Source organism: Motacilla alba, chromosome 2 (genome assembly GCF_015832195.1).
Source record: "Motacilla alba alba isolate MOTALB_02 chromosome 2, Motacilla_alba_V1.0_pri, whole genome shotgun sequence".
Classification (NCBI taxonomy): Eukaryota; Metazoa; Chordata; class Aves; order Passeriformes; family Motacillidae; genus Motacilla; species Motacilla alba.
This window is the reverse complement of record NC_052017.1, coordinates 71,226,065-71,244,839: the sequence shown is the minus strand read 5'-3', so window position 1 is coordinate 71,244,839 and position 18,775 is coordinate 71,226,065. Positions and strand designations below refer to the sequence as shown.

At 36.9% G+C, this 18,775-nt stretch overlaps 1 protein-coding gene across 5 annotated transcripts in view; it reads left to right on the top strand.

Annotated features, from left to right (window-relative positions):
- CDH6 (cadherin 6) overlaps positions 1 to 18,775 on the top strand; it is a 103,526-nt gene that overhangs the window by 71,589 nt on the left and 13,162 nt on the right. For all 5 annotated transcript variants that reach the window (XM_038127390.1, XM_038127392.1, XM_038127393.1 and 2 more), the window contains 6 exons: positions 1,482 to 1,776; positions 3,159 to 3,278; positions 5,228 to 5,395; positions 6,898 to 7,085; positions 8,414 to 8,667; positions 14,395 to 14,531. In XM_038127390.1, the coding sequence (XP_037983318.1) occupies positions 1,482 to 1,776; positions 3,159 to 3,278; positions 5,228 to 5,395; positions 6,898 to 7,085; positions 8,414 to 8,667; positions 14,395 to 14,531 (1,162 nt within the window). The remainder of the gene's footprint in view (positions 1 to 1,481; positions 1,777 to 3,158; positions 3,279 to 5,227; positions 5,396 to 6,897; positions 7,086 to 8,413; positions 8,668 to 14,394; positions 14,532 to 18,775) is intronic.

Sequence of the window (18,775 nt, the reverse complement as noted above, 5' to 3'; positions counted from 1 at the left end):
GCCATGCCACAGTTATGATATTTTGTATTATTGGACAGTCTTGGAATGTGTGGTGACAGAGAGTTTTGCCCTTAAAGGCAGACTTTTTGCACGGAACATGCTTTCTCTAGGGATCATTGGCATAAGCTCACACAGTGGAGCACTGTGCCACCAAGTGTGTTGTCTGTGGATTTCTGATTTGAGCAGAAACTTGGAGGAAGCCCAAAACATTGACCTGTAGGCTGCCCTTCCAGCATGGTAGGGCATAGCCAGGCACAACTGGAGTCTATGCCAAGATTCTTTAAATCTACAAATTTTACTGTCCTCTGCATGCTATCCAGGAATGCTAAGTGTTCTGCAAAACACTCAGCCAGGGTTTTTTTTCCTAACTCTTATTCAGGAAAAGATAAGCAAAGAGATGGTTGAGAAAACCCAGCTCTCCTGACTCATAAACAGGTTTTCTCTATGAAAGAAACAATTTCCAGGAATCTGCTACCTAACAGATTTTTTCCCCCATTGTCTTCATTACCTATGCTCTCACATTGGAAGCCATTTTAATGTTTCATTTTTTTTAATTTTTATTTTTGCTAATGTAACAATAAAATAAGTTGTAGTTGAGTAGCATGGATTTTAGGGCCAGGGGAATAAATAAGGCTTTTTTAAGGAATACCCATAACGGTATGATTTTAATCAGCTACACCTTTTGAGTCGCTCAACAGAATTCCAAGAGATGTGGAAGTCATCTAGGGAAATAAAAGATGATGATTCAGGCAGCATATGCTTTGTATGCTAATTACCATCATTCTTTTCTTTCCCTTTCCCCCACCATGTTTCAGCTTTATCTCTGCCCCTTTGGATAAGGCAACTGATCTCTTCACTTCCAGAGCTGTAATGGTCTGTTACACCTGCCTGACTCTGGCCTTAGTTTGCCAGATCTGTGAATGCATGTATTTATCTGCTGTCTGTGTGTGTATTTGGTAGGTTATTTTATTGTGCATTATATGATATATTGCATAATGTCCATGGGGCACAGCACCGGAGCCAAGCACCCAGAATTTAAACTTAAGAAGTGGCTTGTCTGGCCACTTTCTAATTCTTTGCTTACTGCAATTCCCAAACACACTGTTTTTTCACTGTAGGATATCATTGCCATATATATTCCAAGGATTCCACCTAAGTCACTAGAATTTGGATTTGATTGATGTATATTTAGCTTGGAAAAGTGGTCTGCAGCTTCAGTTTATGGTTATCCTCAGGCAACTTCTTATAATATTGCCAACCATTTCAATTCTGACATCAAGACACAACTCAGTCTATTCACTGCTTCTACTGTAGTATCAACTCATTTCCCAAAAGCAGCGTGCAACCTTCTGGCTGAGTATTACTGATAGAAAAGCATATATCATGATATCGGTTAAAGTAAAGTATCTAGAATTGTGTCCCTATTATTTATTTATTTTCCTTTTTTTTTTTTTTTTTTATTATTTCCATTTCACCACCAGCTGCATTCAGACCAGGATAAAGGAGATGGATCACTTAAATACATCCTTTCTGGAGATGGAGCAGGAGACCTCTTCATTATCAATGAAAACACTGGTGACATCCAGGCCACAAAGAGACTAGACAGGGAAGAAAAGCCTGTATACATACTCCGTGCCCAGGCTATAAACAGAAGGACTGGAAGACCAGTGGAACCAGAATCTGAGTTCATCATTAAGATCCATGATATCAATGACAATGAGCCAATGTTCACAAAGGACGTTTACAATGCCAGCATTCCCGAAATGTCAGATGTTGGTAGGTGCTAACTAATAACTGGTTTCAGTGTCTGGTCTGGCTTCTTTCCGTGGAGTTATTGAAGGGCTCAGACTTTACAGGTGTTGAATAGAGACATCTGCTGTTTGAGTCTGGACTAAAAGCACCTGAGACATTAAAAAAAAAATTAAAATCCAGGAAAATAGTGGCAACAATTTGCTGGAATCAAGAGTGTCAGCTGGGTGAAACATGCTCCCTCTGTTGTACCACAAAAAAATGCATCTGGTTTAATTTCAATGAAATTGAGTTGAGCTCTGTTACATGGTACCTGGGTTTAATACATGTTAGTAATATGGTATTTCATGGTCAGTTGTGTCAATGCCACTCCTACATATGTTCAGCAACCCTTACTTAGTTCAGGAAGGTAAACAAAATGGAGAAGGGGGTACAGACGGGGTTGTACACATTTCTGTCACCCATTCATTCTGAGATATGCCATTAACTTCCTATGACCTTTGTTGTTCTTTCCATGCAAAAGAGCTCCAAAGTCCCTTGAAGTCCACTGAAATCTTTCTATTATTTCTAAAATATATTGAGCTGTAAAAATAAATCAAGACAAGAAAAAAAAATATTTGGAAAATTATTTTGAGATGAGATCTTTGCCTGGGAAGTTGACAGGTTTTGATTCTTAGGGAGGTCATTTTGATTTCTTTGTCAGAGAGCAGTGGATGGTTGAATTCTAAGAAGCACATTTCTAATTTGAGATAATGTCCAGGGAGAGAAGCATTAATTAATCATGATCAAGAGTGAGATTAAAATAAAGCTCAAGCAATATGAAAATAAAGACTTTGGGGCATACTCTCTTCCCTCATTCATGGGACTTGTCACATGGATGAAAACTCATCTGATGAAGTGAGAACCTAATATTCACATTTTAATATGCGAACACTTTATTCATAAATGGTTTTAAATGCCAAAATCTAAGCTAATTTTTTATGCTTCTTAACACCTTGCCTAAGATTCAACACCATTTCTTTTTCTAGAAAACACGTGAAGAACCATAGTTACATTCTCATGTCAAATATTTTATGAGTATGAGTAGATCTACAAAAGTATATTCTTGACCTAGATTCAAGTTCGGAATGCTTACAATATCTGGAGAAGGGTGCATTTCTGTTTCCTTCATGAAGGAAGGATCCACATACCCAATCAATAACTGTGTTTGAATGAGTTGAGAATAAGACAGGTATCATTTTGAGTATATGTCCTTTATGAGCAGAGAAAATTCTACAAAATAAGAGTGTTTCTAACTTCCTGACACAAGTCTGACCTGAACATGAATTGCTTTTTTTCTCTACATCATAAACTGTCTTGGCTGTGAAAAAAGTCTATTAATTTTTGTTTTCTTTAATTTTTCATTGCAGGTACCTTTGTTGTGCAAGTCACTGCAACTGATGCTGATGATCCTACATATGGGAACAGTGCTAAAGTTGTCTACAGCATTCTCCAGGGACAACCATATTTCTCTGTCGAATCTGAGACAGGTCAGGGGACCTTATCTGTCATTCTGTGACGATGTCTGTAATTCAAAATGACATGCTAAGCCGAGCTAGGAAATATTACTAAAAAAACTTTGAGGAGATTACATCTTACTCAGTGCAAAATCTGACAAATTTAATAGACCGATACTTCTGTAAACATGACACCTACATTATTTTAATCTAACCAGCAAAGTCTAATAAATACAATTAGTACTAGTTGTGAACCAGTTTTCAATCATTTTTAACAAGCAGTGGGTACAGAAATTGCAGTGGATGCTTAAATTAAACCAAATAGGTTGGCTTTTAGATGAAAGAGAGAAACAGGTGGGTGTGGAGAAAAGTGCTTACTCCTCATAGATCTTAGTAATAGCTAAATTAAGACTGAGGGTTTGTTCAGGTGAGTTTTCTTTCTCCGTCTGCTTCTTCAAAAGTTGTTTAAAGTAATTATAATTTCTTGCATCTGCAACTTTAATGCTAATTTTATGAAAGAAATCTTAATTAAGAGTAATGATAGAAGAGGTAAAATTGACTGTTGCGCTTAAGTAGAAGATCACAAATAGAATCCCAAAGTTCTGAGTTCTGTTTTTGGAAGATGTTTAAATTATACACAGTGACTGGAATTTTTAATGGTCTGACTAACAGACAGCTTTGGAACCTGTGCATATATATTCTGTCTGACTGAATCTGGTGTACCGTTGACTGCCTGACTACATAGAGAGTCTCTTCCCAAGCTTTTTGACTAAGTTTTCCAAGAAGAAACAAACCATCTCAAGAAACTCCTTCAGTGGAAACATCCACTGTGTTATGTTGCTGGAAGCTAGAAAAATCCTCAGCATCCTTACAGGAAAGAAAATATTATCCCAGACAATTCATCAGGTTTAGGATTGTTTCTTAGATAAATCTTAGAGACTCAGGCAGGGAAAAGGAAGGAGAAACTATATGTCTCAAAGTGAAACCTGAGCTGAAAGGGTGTACATTATTCTGAGAAGAGGGAAAGCCAAGATCAAAGGGAAGCTTCAAGCATAACGCATTAGATAACAGAAGGCAGGATTTTTGCACTCATGCATTTTTTCTCACATGGACAGTACAAGTAGGTACTCTTCTAGAGTTATAATAAGGATAAAGTAGCTGGGAGTTCACCAGTAATAAACTTCTTTCAAGAGGTTTGTGTGGGGGATGGGAAGCTAAGTAAACCACAGTCTTGATCTTCCTGCCATGGAAATCAATTGCAGAGCTCTTAGAGTGAAACATGTCACTTTCAAAGTCACTGTGAATTTTGTCATGGATTTCAGTACTTGAATTTCACCCCTTTTGCCTACAAAGGAGTCAGTTCTTACCTTGAGAGGCCCAGTGAGAATGCAAGCACTTAGCTTCATGGTAAATCTGAATGATCGAATTTCAGCAGTAGTTGGTCTTATAACTGTTATTTGTGCCTTTGAAGAAGGAAGTAACTGGCAAATCATTTCAATCAAAGTATAAACAGAAGTATATCTACTCAGGCATGTTTGAATGCTCATAATTTTCTTAATTAATTTCTTTTCTTCCATTTAATGTTGCTGCACTCTTTAATGGTGTCTTGCTGAAGTTAGCTTTACTTTTTTTTTTTTTTTTACAACATCTGTCAAAATAATGAAAAAACAGCCTTTTTCCAGTTCAGTGAGAGATTTTAGCATGGAACTGAAAGAGGGTAAATACTCATGTAAAATAACAGTGCTCACAAATAAGTAGAACATTTTTCTCTGGGTACCACTTATACTGTGTTTGTCACATAGGCAGGAGCCTGAGATATGACATGACAAATCTGTAATTTAATGAACCATCTCATAACAGTAAATATTTGTACTGGGCAAAGTTTACTTACTGCGCAGAGATTTTTTTTTGTTCTTTTAATAAGAATTTCCATCAAAGTCACGACCTGTGAACTCCCCACTGTTTAATTTCCACGTTTACAGGCATTATTAAAACTGCTTTACTGAATATGGACCGTGAAAACAGGGAGCAATACCAAGTGGTCATCCAGGCTAAAGACATGGGAGGCCAGATGGGTGGATTATCAGGAACCACCACCGTGAACATCACACTGACCGATGTCAACGACAATCCACCTCGCTTCCCACAGAGTATGGAATACTTACATTCTATGTTCTCACATTAAAATGGACAAAAATGATTCTTGTTTTGTTTTTTGTTCACCTTGGATATTGTTTCTTCTATTGTGAATTTACCAAGTATCAAACTTCCTTCGGGAAAGCAAAAGAGAACACATAACTAAGCAATAGCATCATGCCAAGATTAATTGCAATAACTGGGAAATGAATATTTAATATTTTTACTCCAGTTGCAATTGACAGTCTGAGAGGTGAATTAATGTGCAGAAACAACTTCTATTTTTCCTACTTTTTAAATAACTGATCAATATAATCTGTATTTCCTCTTCACTACTATTTCTCTCAGACTTTGTGACTGATTGCATTTTAAGGTATCTGTTGTAATCTAATACATTGAAGTTTTGAAACAAATTTATTTAAGTATGCAAAAATATCCCAAGAACAATTCTATAGAAAGGAGTGTTTATAACTTGAAAGCATTTGCTACAATGACCTTTCCTATATTCTTTGCATACAGAACCAAAAGCATGTACATAAATATACCAGGTGTTTCTGCCTATTCACTTCCCCTCTCTCAAATAATTCAGTAGATATCTGTGAGATGCTTATGGGAATCAATTGCTCAAGCTCCCTTAGAAAGTAATTTCTATTAATGACCATTCAATGCCATAAGGGATTCAAAGTGATACAGCTTTCATCCTCTTCTCTCTCTTTACTTCCTTCTTTCTCTCTCTATTTTTTTCCGTTTTTACTTTGTCTAACCACTGCTCTCTGTATGATGTGTATGTATCGCTGTGTCAGTGTGTGTCAAAATCAAGAGCAGCTGTTAGAGAAAATAATTGCAGATACTATCAGACAAATCAGTGAGCTTTGGCAGTTAAGTCACTGGGAAAGTTATTGGAAGCAACTTGTCATTTAGGTTCAAAGTCTGTTCTTAGCTGTGGGCAAAGAGTTTCCATTTAAATTAGAGCAACTTAAGAAGAAATATAACACTCTGCACCCAATGAGTTAATTATACATCTCTGTACATAAGTGTCTTCAATTTAAAAAGCAAAGATACAGCTTCATAATGTCAACACTCCAAAAGCAGAAGTTTTTCTGACAAAAAATTCAATGTAGTACATTTTTAATAGGTATTTGAGCTGGATTCAGTTTTAGTGTTACTAAGCTGCACTAGCTTCTGACAATTCTTAATATTTGCCTAAGACATTTTTCGTACACGCTTCTGATACAGCCAACAGAGACCATGAGAACATCCAAAAAGGGACAACTGTTGCTCTAGTTGCATGTTTATAGCAAAGCAAAATGCCCATCCTCTGTATGAGAAAACAGGTAGAAAAATAAGTAACTTTTACCCACATGAAAGTACGGCAGAAGTTGATGGCTTTTGGCCCAGGAAGACCCAGCAACTTCCTAACTCACCTGCACAGTCCCAGCATGGACAGTGGACTGAGAGATGGTGTCCAAAGCACCTTGAGACTGACTAACCAGATTTCCCTCTCTGTCTGCTGTAGGCACATACCAGTTCAGAGCTCCTGAGTCGACACCGCTCGACTCCCCGGTTGGCAGGATAAAAGCTAATGATGCTGACGTGGATGAAAATGCAGAGATTGAATACAGCATCACTGAGGGGGATGGATATGACATGTTTGGAATTACCACAGACAAGGACACACAGGAAGGAATTATAACCGTGAAAAAGGTACACATCTTAACACACTTAATCCCAGCCGCTACATATGTAAACTTTCTTTTATGCAAGCAAATATCCTTCCTCTTGTACCTTCTTTACTGAAGCAATGCACAAACTTTGGAGGACCTGAGAGAGTAAATTACCTAGGAAGTGGGGTGCAACTGAAGAAAAATTCTGCAGACTGAATATACTCACAGAAAAACTCAAGGAAGCTCTACCATCCAGCTGTGATTTTCTCCTTATGATGCTTACAGGTTTTGCTCACTTAGTAGATGATACTGTGTTAAGACCACAGAAATAATTAGTATCACATTGCCTATTTTTCCTTATGAGAGAATGTTGATTTTGCAGCTATAATATATTAAAGTACGTAGACAAATTTCTTTTGGCTCACAACTTGTAAAAATTTAATATATCTATCAGCATGCTTTTGCTTTAGAAAAAAAATATCAGTGCCTTGCGAGATCACAGTGGACATCATCTACTAGGTTGCACATTGGTTGTCAGAAAAGGTTTGAGAAATATTGTTTACAGTGGGTTATCAGGCAAACTTGATAAGGTTACAGATATCATCCTTCATCAATTCAAGTTCAGTCATCACTAGATAGACATTGTGTAGATTTTCCAAACACGCACTTGCTTGTTGATATCAGTACGACACCTGTCATTACTTGTTTTTTAGGAGATGCCTTCCAGGGTCTGATTATGATATCAGTCTAACTCTGTTTATATTTCTGTCTGTTGCTGACAGAAACTGTGAATTTTCTACAATGTAATGGAAAAATGGGGTGACTACTCTGTCCCCACATTTCTCCAAGTAGTAACAAAGAGTCTCTAAATGCTGTTTCTTTGTAGTTTTAACAGTGTGTGCCTATCATAAAATCATGTTTGGCTTTGTGAGTGGTCCTGGATATCCAGACACTAGATGCCACTGTGTTTCATTTCTGTGACAGAAGGCCAGTATCTAAACAAGCAACGCCTAGAAAATCTTCCCTCCTTTAGTGTGTGGTGCCTATGGGCAGGAAATAGGTAATGAATCATCAAAATGCCAAAAATGACAGAATAACTGGCATGAACAGGTAAAGCTGTATGAGAAAACTGCTTGGTGTTTAGGAGTTCCAGGCATAGAATTCCTTGAAAAAAGTGGTTTTCTTCCTAATGTATTATCTGGGCATATAGCCCTTTCTCCTTTCTGCTGGCATTTTAATTCCAGTTCAAGCTCCCGTTATCTAGCACAGGCCTCTCCATGACTTCCCACCATTCATCCTGCTCATCTGGCTGAGAATCACAGCAATCTCCACAGACTTCCTAAACCTTTTTTATTTTTTCCTTCCCAGGCATTGGATTTCGAAAGCAAAAACTTGTATATTCTCAAAGTGGAAGCTACCAACACTCATGTGGACCCTCGATTCCTGTACTTGGGGCCATTCAAGGACTCGGCTACAGTCCGAATTCAGGTGGAGGATGTAGATGAACCCCCCATGTTCAGCAGACCAGCATACATAATGGAAGTGAAAGAAGATGTTCCATTAAACAGTGTAATAGGAACAGTAACTGCTCAGGATCCAGATGCTGCCAAGAATCCTGTCAAGTAAGCATATACTACTTCAACTTGCCTGTAAATTTTTTACAGCCTTGATTTTACTTCTATCATGTCAGCACACACAAAAAATTCCTCACTTGTAACAATGTGAATTGTAGGGCATGCTTGAATATGGGGTATTGTACATGGTAAATGATCTCTTATGCTTGAACGTATTTAGGTATGTGTGAATATGTTTGCATGGCCTTGGCATCTTGAATTATATCCTAATCTCTTCAGTAACTAATGTATGTGGTTATTTCTACCATGAAACAATTTACTGCAAAAAGACCACTTAGAAAATCTTAGTGTTTTCCTTCCACCTTTAACATTTTCCAGTGCACTGCAGTGCATCCTCTTGGCTATTTGACAGGAGGGTGATCCAACAGCCTTTTCTTCTGTCTTCTGTCCAGACCTGTTTAACAGAGGCCGCATTCATCTTTTCTAAATCACAAGTAGAAATGCCTCAAAAACAGCTCATGGGAACACCCAGGCTCTGATCTTACCTGTATCAGTGCAAGGCTTGTAAGATAAGAGTCAGTGTCATGAGCTTCATAAATTAAATTTGCCATGAATCAATAAACTGTTCTAAGAGGAAGTGGAGGAAATGTTAAGGTTGGAGTAGCTATACCTAAGTCTTCTTTTTTTGTGAATTGTGTATTGTTTCAGTGCATACTCGAGTACTTAAGTCATACTGGATAGAATATTAAAGACCTTCTAAATATTTGTGTTCTTTAATTAAAGTTAATTACTACTGACAAGGCAGCAAGAGGAGGAATTGAAAAGTGCAGCAATATTAAATCCAGGTCAATTTTCAACAGGTTTCTGAGTTGGGCACCTTGAAAATTCAATAGTAGCCTTTGATCAAAATAGAACAGTGCAGGTTTAATAAAAATCTTGTCAATCAATTCTTTACACTTGTGCAAGCAATTATTTTTCATCAAGATTTCTTAAAGTAATGAGTAAGTTTTAAGCTCTTAGCTCATCTTGTCAGAGTAAATATTTTAATGGTTATTTGCTAGATGAACAAGCTAAATCCAAAATGTTTCTGGACAGAAACTATCTTCAGTTTGCATAGCATACCCTATACATGAATTCTTCTTCAGGACTAAGCCTTCTAACTTTAATTAAAGCTTTCTTAAATTTCTATCATGACATGCAGCAATTCTCTGGCATTCTGGTCCAGCAGAGCATAGTCATTTAAAAAGCAGCATAATGTTTTGCTGACTTTGGTGAAGCCCCAGGACAGAATGAACATCTTCTGTAGCACATTTTCATGGACATGGGCATGCTAGCATGAAGATGAAAAATTGGTTGGGGTGACATCCAGGCCCCTTGCAGTCTTCATAGGAACCTGCTTTTTTATATCTAATGGCACTGGAGTGTAAGGGGAGTGCTTCCCTCCTTCCCTGTGGTGATAACTACAACCATTTGCATTTCACACCAGCACCAACTCCTAATTATAAGTGATTTACAGTGGTTAGGGACTATGCTGTTCATTGTTGAGTACTGCCTACCGGCTCTTTGCTATTAATTGAATGTGTGTGCTAAAACTTATCTAACTTTCAAAGGGCACTTCTTTAATACCGTATAAGTACTTTGCATATTTTAGTATCAGATAGTTATTGAGCAAAATTTAGCAGAAATGTCAAAACTGATGCAGTGCAGCAGAAAGCTTGTCTACTTTTTACCTTAAGAGCATGCAACAGCCAAGTGCAAGGAGAAGAAAAATAAAAATCAGAAAGAGGTTAGAGTAATAGAAATAAACACAGCAAGAAAAAACATGAGAATCAGTAAGAGAGAAAGGAAATCAGCAGAGAGCAGTAGCCTGAGAGATGTTAACTTGCAATAAATGTAATTTTATGGTGCTAATATCTTGGGTATCTGCTAGAATTTAGGGGCATGGGTTGAGTCTGCATCTTTTAGACAGCGTAATTTTTTTTTCTATCATGCAATAGAGATGCTAAATCCAATTTTCACTCTGAGCTTTGGGGAAGATGCAATTAGACTGTATATATATGACTTGTCACTTGCTTGTCAATTTTTCTTGACAGTTAAAAATAAAATCTTTAGACACTTGATATTACAATGAAAACCTTCCATTTTCTCCTCTACTCGAGTGAAGATTTCTCTTTTTAAACAAACTGAGCCCTAACTCTGTTAGATGAAAGTCCCTTTGATCTTCCATTAAAGGAAACCTTCACAATATCATTATGAAAATGCATTATGAAAAATTCACACACACATCCCTTCCTGACCCACAAATCTTCCTGGCTTGTGGTTGCATTAGACAGCAAGCTGCTGAGCATCAGAAGACAATGAAGCGATAGCAAAATATAAAGCGGATATCTGCCCTGGTTGCAAGGCTGCAGAACCATTTGTGACCTGTGTATTGGCAGAGCTAAATTGCATCAGTCTAAGTCTTCTAAGTAAGTTTTGCTCTGATATGACATTAAGAAAATACAAAAATACACCAGTACATGTTTGGCTATATTTGAATATGTGTCCAAGTGTAGTAACATTAAGATGCTCCCAAGCAGCATTCTACAGTCCAGAGGTGTTATAAAAAAATTTTTGCATTCTACTTGTGTTTGATCTACACATAAAATAATATGAACCTCTGCATACTGATAAAAAAACAATGCTGAAACTAGCACTGCTGTATTGTACATCAGATCTTTTAAAATTGCTAGCTGAGTTTTTTTGCTATAGTAACTCCTCAGAGGCATAATGAAGTTCATCAGTCACTGCAACTGTCTTCCTGCTGTGATTTGATTTACTAAAGTACCCCAGATGAGAATGATCTGCAAACAAATGTAAGGCTAAATTTTGTTTGTGTATTTTACTGACAACGTATTTGCATGTGTTAGATTCTCTCTTTTACCCTTCCCTTCTTCCTCTTGTGTACAAGGAGAGACCGGAGTCTACACAGATACTTCTTAAATTCCTAGCTTGTCAATTCCTCAGAGCTTGAAAGAGATGAAGTCCTGAAGTCTGACAAATACACACCCATAATTTCATTAAATAAATGTAAAAATTAGTTTGATGTTGTCTACTTAATTCTTACTAGGTTGTGATCCAGAAGTCAGAATCAGCACCAATTCAAGATAATTAAAAATCCTTGATCAAAAGAGACTGGATTATGCAAACTGAGAAATAGAAGTGACAGTCTAGCTTATTAAAATCATCCTTCTAGAGCAGATTTAATGGTATAATTGGAATATACTTTAAATGCACTGACCTTGTATGTATTTTCTTCGGGATATGAAGAAATAAAATTAACATTCCATTAAGAAACTGTCTCTGCTGGGTTTTTTTTTATGAGTTTGAGTTTCCACTTTACAAATGAATGAATATACATATGGCTTTACAAATATTTGTACTTTAAAATCCTTAATATCTTGAAGAAGAAGCTCTCAGTGTTACAGCCCTGATAATCTTAGAAAAAGTCCAGAACCTTTTTTTTTTTCTTCCAGATACTGTACCACAGATTGAATTTGGGAAATCTCTCAAAGACAGTGATTGCAATATAGCAAGACATTAAAATGTGCTAAGACAGTAAGATTTTTTAAGTGCATTCAAAATATGAAGCTGGAGTGAAAGTAAAATTGAAGCAAAAACCCCCAATGAACAGACAGCTCATGCCTAAAGCTAGTTGCTTATTTAAATGTCTTGCTGAATAAGAGTTTGAAACATAGTATTACAGTTAGCTGGAACAGCTAAACTGTGGAAAATCCTGATATTTCATTTCAAAGAAGAATACAGAATGTAGATTTAACTGCAAAATACCAAAGTATTTCAGCTGAAAGGTGTGGAAATGAGCTACAGAATATCTGAAAATAATTGAATTCACAAGATACCAACATAATATTATATAAAAGCCCGAATGAATGAAAGTTAAAATGAATGTTTACCATATCAAATACTTAGTCAAAATATAAAAGAGTCAGACCAGTTTGTATAAACTTATTCCCATTAAGTATTTCAGCCACGTCAACAATTTTACACATGCTGTTTAGATTTAGACAAAGCAGCACTTTTCAAGCTGATGGTAATGTCACAATGCTACATAAAGGAACTACGTTAGTGACACCACAGCTGACTTCCTACAGCCAAAACTGCAGTACTGTCAGTGAAGTGACAGCAATGAATGAAAACTAAATCTGAACTCCTGAAGAATAAGCAAAGTTTGCCCATGCAAGTCCTACCAAAATACGCTAGCCTTTTGTGCTAGTACCTTTGAATGTCATTTGGGTGCTTCCCTAGGAATTACCATGGAAAAAGAAACACAGTTTAGTGCAAATAATAAAAATACTCGCCATTGTTTCCTTTAGAAAGGTAGGCTTCACTTAAATTCTTATTTGGGCATAAGACCTAATAAGTCTAATTTTCTGTAGGCATTATATCCCACATTTTATTTGCAAAGAATAAAGTTACAAGACAATTAACAAGTTAGTTCATTTAAAAATTTTGGCAGAACCACATTTCAACTAGTTTGTTCTTTTTCATTCCTTCTTCATGCAAGGTGTTTCTCAGAATTTAAAAGACACTGCACAGGCACTAGGAAATAGGAAATCTGTACAGAATGGAGGACATGTCTTGCGCTGCTTCTAGGGCAGAGCAGGGGAGAGAAATTTTTCTTCAGCCTCTGCATTCCCCTGAATTCTGTGGTGGCGGTGACCTCTGCCAGCCATTCTCCTAGCCCAGTTTTTATCTGACTGCTTACCAGCTCAGCTGTTGTGTTTACCCTTGTGTGGACACAAGGGACAGCAGTAGCTGCCTTGTCTCCATCAATGTGGCGTGCAAGGAGACCAAGGGAGCACACTGGGCTTCCTAAGGATCTGTCCTGCATTGTACATGAGCACACAGTTGGGCTGGAAACAAGAGCAGAATAATGCAATTGCATTCTTGCTTTGGCAACATCAGAGACATATTTCTGTCAAAAACCTCCATAATTTATGCAAGAATTTTCCCTTCAGGAGAGATGAAACCAAGTCACAGCATTTGGATCAAGGTGGTAGTGCTCTCTCCCGGGAATTGGAGAGTTCTACTTTTAAACTTGGATTTAGTTCAGCTGAAAAAGCAAAAGCTCAAATTGAAAATTTGAATCTGTATTTAGACTCTGAGCTCATCCAGAGCTTGTTAGCATTCCTTTTCACATATAGATACCATCAAGCAGGGCTGAGAATGTTAGTTTTAATGAGTTACAACAAACCTTTTTGTGATATGTGAAATAATGAATTTCTGTTCTGTGCTGACTTGGTTTGGGAGGGCAACCTTTTTAAATGCTGAGAATTGAAAAGTAAAAATGCACCCCAGCTGTCACATTTTGTATCAGAAATGATTTGGAACAGTTGAAATATCAATCCATAAAAAGAGGGTTTTATAAAGGAAAAACGAACTCAGCCTTAAAATAAACTTCGTATCTTTCAGGACACAGACTTCACATTTTTCACTAAAAACAAAGCTTTGATGATTCGCAGAGGTATGTAAATTCCACAACAATTCATTTATTCAGTGACAATACTCCACCTTCTAAATCAAGCCTCCCATGTGTCATTATCCAGTAGCTCAGAACTAGCTCTTTGTGTGACTGCATAAAGACTCTGAAGCCTGTGCTGAAAACAAAAGGAAACCCCATTTACTAGCTGTTTGATGTCTAGTCATAGAAAATGGTTTTAGAACCTAGAAATTAAAAGGAAAGCATTCCTCTAACCCCTGTCTCTGTATTTGCAGGTACTCTGTAGATCGTCACACTGATATGGACAGAGTATTCAACATCAATTCAGGAAATGGTTCGATATTCACTTCCAAACCCCTTGACCGGGAAACACTGCTGTGGCACAACATTACAGTAATAGCAGCAGAGATCAGTAAGTTAAACCTAAATATGACTCCTGTCCCTGATGTAATGAATTCAGCCTTCTAGCTGAGTGTGTGGAAAGCGCAGCTGGGCACATGTCAGGTTTATGGATAGCCCACTCAATACTAATGAAGAAGCAGTAACTCTGCAAGAGGTCGTCTGCAGTTTTGTGTTTATTAGGGACACAGTTCATGAAGAGGTAACCTCTCTTAGCAGGGAGAAAAGGTGGCAGTTCTGTGTTCTCTGATCAGTTATAGCCACTTTAAATTTTTGAAAGTGGTCGTTGAATTCTGAAACTGGTATGCAGCAAAACAGGTGATTTAAAGCCAAACTGCATTCCTTGGCTGAATTCAGTCTCCTTCAGACTTGATGTTTTCAAATAAGGCTGAAGTGGCTTGGCTGAGCTGGGTACCCAGATCTAAGTCAGTTTTATGCATCTCAATTTTTTGTGTGCATCTTTTGAGATTACAAGCCGCAGCTACAGATCAGTCTGTCACTTAGTTTAGTATTGTTCCAAAGTAGTGATCTTGTGATAACACTAGACAGGCTGATTTTAGAAGTCGAAATGCCAGGGGTCTAAGATAAGACATGTGTTCGAGATGGCCTTAATAAACAATCCGCTTTGTTTTAATACATTATCTATAAGTGCATCACATGCTCAAATGTCAGGGAATGCAATTCTGTTTGCTTTTGCAGAGTCACAGTGCCTATGTTTATGGTGAAATGGTAGATAAATTTAATATAAACACCAGTTCTGTGACTGTTACAATGCCTCTCTGCAACTCAGAGGCTAAAAAGCTTTTGATTTTTTTCTGAGATAATGTAAGCTCTACTTTCTTTTTTTTATGTCTATATGGTTCAATTTACCTGCTTAACAGTGAAAAGAGTGTAAAAAGCTCAAAATTACTTGACTCAACTATCTTTATTGTATAAATCTTCTTTAAAACTGAAAACCAGTATAAAACAATGTTACTGAGGTAAGCAAATGGGGTTAAATGAAGGAGTAGTGGATATAAGCCTATAGGAATGACAGGACATTAATAATTTTCTCCTACTCATAAAAGTTTGCACCTTTTAATGCTGGGTATAGGATTTCAGCACACCAAACACTGAATGTTAGTCACGTGGCTGTGTTTCTGTTAAGTTCTTGAAGGTGGGTTCTAGGGTCAAAAATTGTACACTATAGGCAGCTTGTAGGTAGAGCAGAAGGGAAAAATAAATGCCTAAAAAGGAAAGAATAGCAAGAACATTTAGCATTAACAATAGCAAGAACACTTGCATTGACCCCAGCTGGGCTGAAATAACATGCAGTATAGAAAACTGCCCAAAAACCAGCTTAGCATCGGTAGGAAGTACTCATTTGCTTTCTTGCTTCCTCCTCTAAGCACAGACCTTCTACCACACCAAACCTTCTTAATTTAACCTCTTGTGTCAGACACAGGCTTCTGTCTTAATTACTATTCCTCTTTAGTCTGAATCCTTTCAGGCTGCAACAAACCTGTTTCCCAGGGTGTGCTTTACTAAGCCTAGACAAAATTTGGAATAACTAGGGTATATGTCTTCCAAAGGCAATTTTTTTTTGGCAAAATGTACTTTTCTGATCCAGGACACTTCACAAATTCTAGTCTCAAGAGACTAAACTGGAAAGTACCACTGCTTATTGTTTCTGGCAAACCCAAAAATTTCTAGCATGGCTGTTTTAAGTCCCATTCCACTAAATTCCATAGAATCACTTATTACTCTCAGTGACATTATCTCATCAAGCCCCAAACATATTTCACTGAAGTAATCTAAAAATAATCTAGTCAGGTTACAGGCAGGATATGCCTTCAAATGGGTGGGTGCTCCCTTTGATATAGGAAAAAAATAATTATAAAGTCATAAAGAGAAACACCTTTCAGTGATGACTGCTCTTGATTTGACTTTACAGTTAAAAAAAATACAGAAGTTGTTTTCCCTTTGTCTAGAATTATCAGTAACTGTAGATTGCTCCAGTTCTAAATGTTCTCCTTTTTCACCAGCATGAGCTGCAATTGCTCAGCAGTCCAGAGAATCAATCATGCTGTGACTGCTGCACATAAATAGTTGGTGAAATCCCAGGTCAGTACATCTACCACATCCAGACAGCAAACCAGCATTAAAACAGGGGACACAGGGCTAGTGAGTCACAGCTGCAGAATTACAGCTGATTTACTAGAGACAATTCCCAGAGTATTTTTAATATTTGCTACTTAACATTTATGGGTAAGTCAAACATTGGAAGGACTATGAGGCTGTATTTTGGAAAAAAAACACCTCTGTTACAGTTTTATTGCTGGCTCAGCAGAAAACATATGCCTGTGCAAAGAAATAGATTTAAGCAGTTTTTTGTGTCTATGGTGATAGAGCCCAGCAGTAATTAAGGGATAATGCTAACAAATGAACCTAAATGAATTAATTTGCACAAATAATTTGAAAGATGATGACACAAAATATCCAAAAAAAAAAAAAAAGACTTGACAATGTATATTGATTTCCATTAAATCAGAGAAGAGCCATATGTTCATAGAGCCTGAATTCTATGAATTCAGTTTATATCAAGCTTCTGTTTATTATGGTTTTAAATTGTGAGAACCTTAAGCACCTAGAAGTGAAATGAAAATATGTAGGTTTAGGTTTAAAAAGCAGGAAAGAAAACAATTCCCCTTCTTTAGAGGAGAAGAAACTTGTTTGTCAATATATTTGAATATATTTGTTTGAAAAGTATTCCCTACAAAATAGTCTTGCCAATAGTCCTGTGACTTCAAATGAATGCCTTTGATTTCTGCCTGTTATAAAAATTCAACACTTTTATTGATGTATTTTAGCAAAGAATTAAGCTCACTCCATATTATACATAAACTGTTATTTTATACATCGAATGAATTTAGCCCAATGGCTGATATTAGAAAGAGGTTTATGCCTAATGGAATCATATTAACTTCAATGGGACTGTGGAGCCTTAAAGCACAATATTTTGTCCAAATGACAGAGCTCTGTAATACAAATAAGCAATGCCAATCTTGGAGAAAGCATTTTCACATTTGTAAAAGGATGATAAACACATTAATAGGACTTTAATAAAAGTCAACAAGCTACTATAATGAATAAATAGAAGCTGCTAGAATGAATGAATATAATAATAAAACCAGCAAGCTACTATAAGGAATGCTTGTAGAAGAATATAGAGTCTTAGATCTGCTATATTTTATTGCACTATTTTTTCACTTGAATGATAGGTTAAAATGCATTGATAAACCATATTAACATGGGTAGGAGATCAACATAGGAAATTCAGTGTGAACCCTCATGCAGGAGAGGGGAAGGTATTTATTTTTAAAAAAATTATCTCAATCACACTCTTTTCCTCATATTTCTCTCTCTCACATTCCCATACCCACATAATCCTAGGTAGATATTGTGTGATATGCAGCACAAAGGAGACAGATCAATGGCAGTGTCTCTTGGATTTCTTTCAATTAGTGATGACAAATTTCTTTGGGACCAGATCTTGTCCATTTTAGGAGTCAGTGGTTGTTATGGTGTGACTTTTTGCCTCAGAATCTTGCCTATTTCACCATGCATGGCCCTAGGCAAGGTTACTGCCACTGCTTTTCTTCCTTATTCTGTGTATCATTTTGACTAAAGCCTGTCTTCTCCCAGCAGGAAAAGGAATGGTCTATACAGTATGATGTGCTTCCAGATGTTTATATTTTTATCCAGAAAGATGACAGTATTTTCACTAATATTCTGTGCTCAGGAATATCTTTGTCAGTTTCAGTCTCTTGGCACTATGCAGTCCTTATAGGTTAAAAAAAAGATTGTTTACATAGGGGGACCTGCAGGTTTTATATAGAGTTTATGTTTTTCAGCTGATACACTTCAGTATTTACTCTAGAACATCAGACAAAACAATTCACAACAGGTTAGAAAGCATCTGTGATCACAGCTGCAGTTACTATTTCTATAAAATAATGATAATCATGGTAGCTTAAGGAACTGTACCACAAGATTTGTAGGGCACAAAGTATTGTATTTAACAAATGGAGGAAAAACCCACTCAGTCTCATCCTCATGACTCTTCCTGTGAGAGAGCTAAGGAAGGGAATATGTTCTAGATACTTCACTGCCACCAAACAGTATGAGTCAGGCTAATAAATAGATTTAATTTAGTTCCAGTATTATATTTATGTATATCGCACATACATTCATAATTGCATTTGGAATGATCAAAGG